Raw genomic sequence first — 8,996 nt, 5'->3', positions numbered from 1 at the left:
AAAAATTGGTTACGAGGGATCGATAGATAAAAAAATGATTACTCAGTGTGATTTATGTAAAAATACATAAAAAAGCTTTATTTCGCCACCGTTTTCTTGCAAAAAATAAGTATAAAAAACTCCTCCTAAACGTCGTCAGCATCATCATCATTATCATCATCGTCATGATCGTTTTCATCGTCATCATCATCATCATCGTCGTTGTCGGCGTCGTCATCATCATCATTATCATCATCATCATTATCATCGTCATTTTCATCATCATCATTATCGTCATCGTTATCATCATCATCGTCATCATCATCATCGGCAGCAGCAACAGCAGCGAATGCTGCTGCAGCATGTGCAGCAGCAATGGCAGCAGCAGCGGCGGCGTCGTCTTTGTCGTCATCATCGTCGTCGTCGTCGTTGTTGTTGTTATTGTTGTTGTTGCATCATTAGTTATCATCATTTTCGTCGTCGTCATCATCAACATCGCGATCGTCATTATTATCATTGTTATGCTCGTGTATTCGCGCGCATCGTAGAACATTATTATCGTATCGTCGTCGTATTGATGAGGATCGGCGCTCGTCGTATTACGCTCGTAATAAGAACGTAGCGTGGTGGGTGTAATAGTGATTTGGTGAACGGAGAAGAGAGTTAGGGCCGGTTCGGCTGTCTTGTGACTAGTATGGGCCGGATCCTCCGGGTGGTCCGTAATTCGAGCTTGGTCCGCTTGGTCCGGTACCACCGATACCTCCCCCGATTCCACCACCTCCTGATCCGCCGTGTCCGTCACCGATTCCACCACCAATACCACCACCGATTCCACCTCCAATTCCACCGCCGATTCCACCACCGATTCCACCGCCGATTCCACCGCCACCACCACCACCACCTCCGGATGTGACTTCCTTCTGCAAAGAGACAAAATTCGATGCGATCGATTATTAATCTTTCTTTTCTCGATTTCCTTTTATTCTCTAACACATACCTGAGTTTTGTATTTGATGAAGTAAACTTCCGGTTTGCTAGGTTGCGTCGGAGCAATAGTAGGTAGACTGATTTCGGGTGCCTCCTCTGGTTTCTTGACTAGGACGTAGATAAGAGTCTTCTGTTCGTCTTGTTGTGGCAATGCTGGTATGACCGGTGCAGTTGGCGTAGGTGGAGTAGGTGCCTTGATGAAGATGATCTTATAATGTTTCTGAGGTGGGGGAGGTGGTGCTATCGGCCTCGCTGGTCTATCCTCAGGTGCCTCGGGTGGTGGTACGTGAACGTAGATGTGCTTCTGGATGAGAGAACCTCCTCCGAAGCCACCGCCGCCACCGCCACCACCGCCACCACCACCGAATCCACCTCCGAGACCACCTCCGAAGCCACCTCCGAAGCCACCACCGAGTCCACCTCCGAGTCCACCTCCTCCTAATCCACCTCCTCCTAATCCACCTCCGCCTAATCCACCTAATCCCCCTAATCCTCCTAATCCTCCTCCGAAGCCACCGCCTCCGCCGCCACCACCACCGCTAGGAGCACCGTAACTTCCGCTTGGCTGACTGTACGAGTAACCGGCTTCTGGCCGTGCCATCGCCACGGCGGCGATCGTCAGGATCTGAAATTCCATGTTGAGGATTCACTCTCAAGACCCTTTCTCTTCTCGAAAATCGTTTCTATCGATTACACGCGCTCGACCACAGAGTGAAAGTGGCAAACTAACGTTATATATTCAATGCAACTCCAACGTGAAATATCAGGACTTATCTTCTTTTTTTATTTATTTATTTATTTATTTATTTATGTATTTTGTTCGTTTTTTTTTATTTACTTTTTTCCCGTTTTTTCTTTACCCTCTCCCTAATTTATCCTCGTATTTTTTACGTACTTTTTCAAATCTCTTACATTTCATTATTTCTACGCACACGTGCGTATCGATGCACTTTGACTATACGCATGCACACGGAAAAAAAAGTAAATGTTTCTTAGTGAAATCTTCAAAGGCAAGGTATTACGTAAAAACTAGTATTACGTGTTTTCTCTATCTCTTTGAGATTTCAACAACGTATCGATTTAGAATGCGTTTCCCGATTTATCCTACGCTTTCGAAAAAAAAAAAAAAAGAAAGAAGAAAAAAGAAGAACACTCTCGAAGCGTCATCGAGAAAGTCTATATAAGTACGTATGTACTTGTATGTAGGAGGAATTGTCACGATTTTCTTATATTAAAAAAAAAAACGAAAATTTATATCAAATACAATGTGATCCATTAAAATCGTAACTGATAAAAATGGCCGACATGGAAAAATTTTAGGAAAACTCTCCCCATCTCTCTTTCTCTCTTTCTCTTTCTTTCCTTCGGTCTCTCATTAAATTTATTTAAGCACATTGAAGAACGATGCCCCTTGGACATCTCTCTTCAATTAAAAAACAAGAAAAAAAAAAAAAAGGAAAACAGAATTCAACTTTATGAAACGTAAATGGAATTAACTTTTTTCGATTTCTCATCCATCCATAGACAACTAACATAGTCTCTTTTCCTTGGTAATTTAAGTCTTCTGCGGTTGAAAAAAAAAAAAAATAAAAAAAAAAGGAAATTAAAAAGAAAGCACGTAGGTGACTTCGTTAAGTAATCGATTAAACCGAGTAAAAGAATGCGATGGATATTACGTGATGGAAAGATCAAGTGAAAGAGACAGAAAAAGAGAGACAAACAGAGAGAAAGAGCAGGAAGTTGAGGATGGTACTACTCACCATGAATGCCCTCATGATTGCTGCTGTTCCTTGATATGAGGACTGATGCTCCGTGGTTGTCTTGAGATCCCCTTTTATACGGGCCAGCTTGGACCCCACTCGTGTTGGGAACCATCACCTATGAGATGCGACGGAGCTATTGCGAATCTCTCTTTCTCTTTCTCTCTCTCTCTCTCTCTCTCAGTCTCTCTTTCTCTCTCTTTCTCTTTCTCTCTGTCTCTTTCTCTTTTTCTCTCTTTCTCTCTGTCTTTGCCCCTTTCTCTTCCTCTTTCTCTTCGCAGCTTTTCGCAACGTAAATTTACTTCCGATTCGAATCCATCATACTTCCGGTGAATAAATCACTAAACGATTTCGATATCCTTGGAATACTTTATTTTATCCGATCGATAACATTTTGCTCTTTCCTTTTTTTTCTTTTCTTTTCTTTTCTTTCCTACTTTTCTATTTTTTTTTTTTTATTTTTATTTCGAAGTAAAAGTAAATAAATTTTTCTTCTCTTTCTCATCGAATTACACAATTTCTCAATAGTACCAAAGACATTGCTTAATTTAGAAAAGATTTCAAAATTCAAGACGGACACTTCAATGCGCGCGTGTTTAGAAATGTTTGTATAAAAAAATATATGTATAGATATCACATTGAATATACGTAAATGTATATATATTTAGAGAAAAAAGTTAGATTCACATTTCGATTGTTATTTGTATTTCTTAGAAAAATTTTGTTATTTCAAGGAACCATTTGTTCATGTCGATAAAGTAGATATTTTTTGTCATATCGTAATATGACATAGCACACATTTACATGTGTAGTTATAATCGATCGGTAATGTTAAAAAATACGATACAACATCGTCATATCGATAACATCGTATTTTAGTCGAATAAGTCGATCGAAGTTGAGTTGTGTGCAAGAAAGTGTTGGTTGTGTTGCATCGAGTTCAATTCAAATGAAGTAGAAAAACAACGAGAAAATACTGATGTAATTGATATAGGTAACAGAACATTTCAACGAAGCATAGAAACGTTGTCGAAGATAGCTTTGTTATGTTATATCAATAATCGATAAAAAAAACAAATAAATGTCTATAATAATAATTATCATTATAATTATCATTAAAATATTAATTTTTTTTTATTTTTTCTTTTTTTCTTTTTAACTCTCAACAAATAGATGGTATTACGACGTTCATAGCATTCTCAGTGGCAAAAGTGGATCACCAGTCACGTTGCGTTTTCTTATGGCAAGTAAGTTGCGGCCGAGCAGCAACGAAACGTTAACCTTGCCCGGTGATAGTGTACCAAGGCACGTCACTCTTACAAACACTCTCTGTGTCTGTCTAAAGAGGAAGAGAGCGGAAGGGATATTTCGTTCGTTAGTTCGTTAGATCGTTTTCTGGAGACGAGGCGTCGTGCGCTAGCAACTCTCATCGCAGTCGTCGTAGTCACGATTGCGAAATAGAGAGTAGTCATCGGACAACGTCGGATGAGACTCTCTACGTGAGAGGGAAAGAACGGACTCTCCAATTTCATTTGTCCCGAATATTAATGCCATTCTTATATATTTTATACAGGTTTATTTTTACATTTATGTATATAAAATTATCGAATTTAATAAAGCGATCAAAAATTTTTTTTTGATACAATTGTTATATTAATAATCATAGTTTTCAATCTTTTGTTATTTAGAATCGTTACAATTTTTTATTGTAACAGGTTGGTAGCCTACTATATATATATGTATATATATATATTTTCTTTTTTTATAATTTATAATTTTTCAAATTCATAACCAACATATAGAACTCATATTAAAAATTTGTTTACTTAATACATTTATTATATATTAAAATAAATTCTTATTTTTATTTATTTTTATTTATTATGATATATATATATATATATATATATATATATATCATTTTGTCATGTATACGTACTTGAAGAGGTTGATGTAAATATATGACATAGTTCGATGAATATACAATTTGCGACATCTATATATTAAAATCGGCAATATATCGATTTTTCATGTCAAACGCTATCGATAAGAAAGCTCGCGAATTTATCTTCAGAGTAATATTTCGATTAATACGCATCTTCCACGCCATCTAATGATCACTTTGAGTTTACTGTATTATTAATATCTTCGTTCCAGGTAACGTCGTGTGTGTTGACAAAAAAAGTTTATTTGAATAAAACTGAAATAGAGCATTTTGACGTCGTCGTTATTAGACACTTTAATAATTAATAATACATTTGATGTGCGTAAGTGCGCGCGTGTATAATTCATTGAACAAAGAAACATAACATAAACTTTGACATTTTTCATTGGATCTTCTCCATTTGTATTTATATTTTTTAATTATTATTTCTATAAATTAAAAGGATAATTAATTAGACATATTTTAATTGGTTAAAGTCTAATTACACAACACACATATACACACAGATAATTCTTAGGACAGAGATGGCGGTATACGTATAAAAGGCGATTTAACAGAACGGTGAACCATAGTCGCGGTGGAGAACGTATTGTAAGTACGTTTGGTTGGTACATTCGGTTGGCCTCGGTATTACTCGGAAAGTATCGTTTTGCACGAGGAATCACATTTCTTAGTGTGGCAACTTTTGAAAAAGCTTACTTATTGTAAGAAAGAGAAACAAGAGATTAAAAGGAAATGGGACTTTTATCCGAAGGAAGTCCGCTTAGTTGGGAAGAAACGAAAAAATTGTCGGATCATGTGCGAAAACATGGAATCATACAATTTATTAATATATATAAGAAACTCAGAGATAGACAAGGTGATGTACTCAAGTGGGGTGATGAGGTACGTAAAATCAATTCTTCGTCTCCTACTTTTTTTCTCTCGACTTGAACATACTTTGTGGTTAACGTTTTCGCTTTGTCATTCTTCGAGTATTACTTCTTATTACTTTTTTCTTATTACTTCTTTTTTTCTTTTTTTTTCTTCGTTGGCAATTATTTAGTTATGCTTCCAAAAGAATCGTACAATGATATTATATTTTTATCTTTTCGATCTTTTCTTGATGACACAGTCGTGTTTATTCAATGAGAATGCTAAATAAAAATAATTTCAACTATTTGCATTTTCATTGTCAATCATAGAATTTGATTTATAATATTAGAAATAGATATTAAATTGATCACACATGAGATCTCTTAATTGTATCATTTTTCTATTCTGTATTAGAATAAAATTAATTATCATTTAGTTATTCTCTTGCATAAGCTAATATAGATAACACGATAAAGATTGCACAGAATGATGGATGATTGTGCACATGACATGTTGCACAATCATAATCTTTAATCAAGATAATTTTATGAATCAACTTTGCTAAGAAAGAACACTTGTCATTATTATACTTTTGATGTGAATAATATTGTATAATAATATTTTATATCTGTGACAAACTCAATATTACAAGAATTATCAGATTATTGAAATATAAATAAATTTCGTTAATATTTATTTGGTACTTTTATCGATATTAATTAAGATTTTTATTTTTAATTTCATTATAAAGAATTGTTATTTATACATGGATCATTCTAAACAGGTAGAATACGTATTAGTAAAATTTGATGATGTAGCAAAAACAGCAAAACTTAGCCTAAGAGCCGAAGAAATATTAAAAGTTTTAAATGAAAAAGAGCAGAAAGATCCCTTGTAAGTATTTTAATTATCAATTTGGAAAGATTTGAATTTAATGTTAAATTATTCTGTCACCTAGAAATGTTAAATCGTTATGGCGACCAGAATACGGTGCATATATGATTGAAGGAACGCCAGGAAAACCATACGGAGGTTTATTAGCACATTTTAATGTTGTAGAAGCAAACATGCGTTATCGTAGACAAGAAGCAACAAAATTATTAAAACATGGAGAAGTACTAATGTCACTGACCAATTTTCCAAGGTATTCAAATAAATGTAGTTTGTCTTATGATTGTGTTATGATGTAATAAACAAAATAATAATATATAATGTTTATATATGTAATGTATATTTAGGCTAGGAGCATCAGATTTTACAGATCCTCCAGCAGTACCTATGCCAACTGCTGGTGCCTCCAGAAGCTTGTTTTTTCCAGATGAAGCAATATACCCAGGTCATCCACGTTTTAAAACATTGACAAAAAATATTAGAGAACGTCGTGGAGAGAAAGTTGCTATAAACATTCCTAGTGTGTATTTTCATAAATATTATATTGATACATATATGAATTTTTTATTTCCATCATCATGGAAATGTGATATTATTTAATTAAGTATTTCTTTATAGTTTTTAAAGATACAAATGTTCCTTCTCCATTTAAAGAAGATCTAATAAGTCAAGGAGACGATGGGTCCAGTAGCAAAGCTGCAAAAATAGATCATGTTTACATGGATGCTATGGGTTTTGGAATGGGATGTTGTTGTTTACAACTTACTTTTCAAGCTTGTAATATAGATGAAGGACGAACGTTATATGATCAACTTACACCATTATGTCCAATCATGGTTAGTGATTTAAAGTCGATAATTCGTATATTTTCAAATAAAGGAATGTCGAGTTAGAATACTTGTTCGTGCGTACGTTACAGACATTTGTTTAACATTCGACAGTTGGCTTTAACTGCTGCTAGCCCATTTTATCGTGGATATGTGACAGATGTTGATTGTCGATGGAATGTCATTTCCTGCTCAGTCGACTGCAGAACGCAAGAAGAACGTGGATTGAAACCTTTGGAAGAAAATCAGTTCAGAATTCACAAATCTAGGTATGATTCCATCGATTCATACCTCAGTGAACAAGGAGATAAATATAATGATGTTCCGCTAATATATGACGTTGAAATATACAATCAATTACTAGATAATGGAATTGATAGATTACTTGCTCAACATATAGCTCATTTATTTATCAGGGATTCTGTATCTTTGTTTTCTGAAAAAATACATCAGAATGATTTAGAAGATACAGATCATTTTGAAGTAAGTAATTTTATCAGTATTAATTAATTTCATTACTCTCTATTTGTTAATATTACATAAATAATCTTTCAGAATATTCAATCAACCAACTGGCAAACAATGCGATTCAAACCACCACCTCCATATTCTTCTATAGGATGGCGAGTTGAGTTTCGGCCATGTGAAGTACAAATTACAGATTTCGAAAATGCAGCTATTGTTTGTTTTATTGTACTTCTAACGAGAGTTATACTCAGTTACAAACTAAATTTGCTTATACCAATTAGTAAAGTTGATCAAAACATGGCTAAAGCACAAAAAAGAAATGCTGTTAAAAATGAAAAGTTTTGGTTTCGTAAAGATATTACATCAAATACTGTAAAGAAAGAAAATATAGAAGAGGAATATGATGAATTTACTATTAATGAAATTATTAATGGCAAGGTACTAATTCGACAGAGTCATTCATTTTAACATGTGAAACATATATAAAAATATATGTATATTTACAGAATGGTGTTTTTCCTGGATTAATACCATTAGTTAATTCTTATCTTGCTAATATGGATGTAGATGCAGATACACATTGTACAGTACAAAGATACATGAAATTAATTCAAAGACGTGCGTCTGGCGAACTCCTAACAACAGCTGCATGGCTTAGAAAAGAAGTAATCTCACATCCAGAATACAAGTTAGTTATTTTGTTTTTTTTTATTCTTAGTCGAAGTAATAATACTATTAGCACTTCGTATAAGAGTATATGATGTATTAATGTACACTCTATATCTATGATACAGACATGATTCTGTCATTACACAACGTATCAACTACGACTTAATGAAAAAGATAGATAGTATCGTATCCAATGAAGTTTCTTGCCCAGAATTACTTGGACCATGCATAGCATCTAAAACAACTGAAACAATACCACCAGCGGTTGCTAAAGCAGAAAAATGCCCAAACATGGATTGTTAATGATAGTATTTTTACTATGATCCAATTTTTTGCAGGTATATTAATAAACTTTATAATTTATTTTATTCGATATGCGTTGTACGTATGTCAGTTAATATCTACTTAAAAAAGAAAAAAAAAATCAAGAAAGAAATTTGCTTTTAATGCTTTGAAATTTTATTTTGTTTACATTCATATTACAACAATTTACATTCCATATGATGCATTAAGATGATTTAAGAAAATAATATTAAAATACATATTATCAGTATTTTTAAAAGAAAACAAGTTTCTCTGTATAATTAAAAATACAATATACATAATTGCATTTTT

General features: G+C 33.8%; 2 protein-coding genes across 3 annotated transcripts; one reads left to right on the top strand and one right to left on the bottom strand.

Moving 5' to 3' along the window:
* Positions 1 to 219: 219 nt before the first annotated feature.
* LOC122637865 (glycine-rich cell wall structural protein) lies at positions 220 to 2,861 on the bottom strand. Its single transcript, XM_043830347.1, has 3 exons — positions 2,727 to 2,861; positions 977 to 1,591; positions 220 to 899 (listed from the first exon to the last, which is right to left on the bottom strand). The coding sequence occupies exons 1-3, from the start codon at positions 2,739 to 2,741 to the stop codon at positions 669 to 671; spliced, it is 861 nt and encodes a 286-aa protein (XP_043686282.1). The 5' UTR covers positions 2,742 to 2,861; the 3' UTR covers positions 220 to 668.
* A 2,028-nt stretch (positions 2,862 to 4,889) lies between these two features.
* Positions 4,890 to 8,754, top strand: LOC122637863 (glutamate--cysteine ligase catalytic subunit). Of its 2 annotated transcripts, none has more exons than XM_043830343.1 (9): positions 4,890 to 5,556; positions 6,311 to 6,420; positions 6,485 to 6,670; positions 6,765 to 6,937; positions 7,036 to 7,253; positions 7,359 to 7,727; positions 7,800 to 8,150; positions 8,219 to 8,400; positions 8,507 to 8,754. In XM_043830343.1, exons 1-9 carry the CDS (start codon positions 5,407 to 5,409, stop codon positions 8,682 to 8,684), a joined length of 1,917 nt encoding a protein of 638 aa, XP_043686278.1. In that variant the 5' UTR covers positions 4,890 to 5,406; the 3' UTR covers positions 8,685 to 8,754. The 2 variants fall into 2 exon arrangements, with proteins under 2 accessions (XP_043686278.1, XP_043686279.1); XM_043830344.1 differs by lacking the exon at positions 4,890 to 5,556 and adding an exon at positions 5,833 to 6,226.
* Positions 8,755 to 8,996: the final 242 nt, after the last annotated feature.

Source organism: Vespula pensylvanica, chromosome 2 (genome assembly GCF_014466175.1).
Source record: "Vespula pensylvanica isolate Volc-1 chromosome 2, ASM1446617v1, whole genome shotgun sequence".
NCBI classification, from domain to species: Eukaryota; Metazoa; Arthropoda; class Insecta; order Hymenoptera; family Vespidae; genus Vespula; species Vespula pensylvanica.
The sequence above is the reverse complement of the archived record's forward strand: the minus strand, read 5'-3'. Positions and strand labels throughout refer to the sequence as shown.

What these genes read in the sequence shown, in the direction of transcription:
- LOC122637863 (XM_043830343.1), top strand. Translation starts at nt 5,407, where the DNA reads ATGGGACTTTTATCCGAAGGAAGTCCGCTTAGTTGGGAAGAAACGAAA. An exon ending in AAAGAGCAGAAAGATCCCTT is followed by an intron (nt 6,421 to 6,484) that starts GTAAGTATTTTA and finishes TCTGTCACCTAG; the next exon opens with AAATGTTAAATCGTTATGGC. An exon ending in AGTTGCTATAAACATTCCTA is followed by an intron (nt 6,938 to 7,035) that starts GTGTGTATTTTC and finishes ATTTCTTTATAG; the next exon opens with TTTTTAAAGATACAAATGTT.
- LOC122637865 (XM_043830347.1), bottom strand. An exon ending in TCATCAAATACAAAACTCAG is followed by an intron (nt 900 to 976) that starts GTATGTGTTAGA and finishes GTCTCTTTGCAG; the next exon opens with AAGGAAGTCACATCCGGAGG.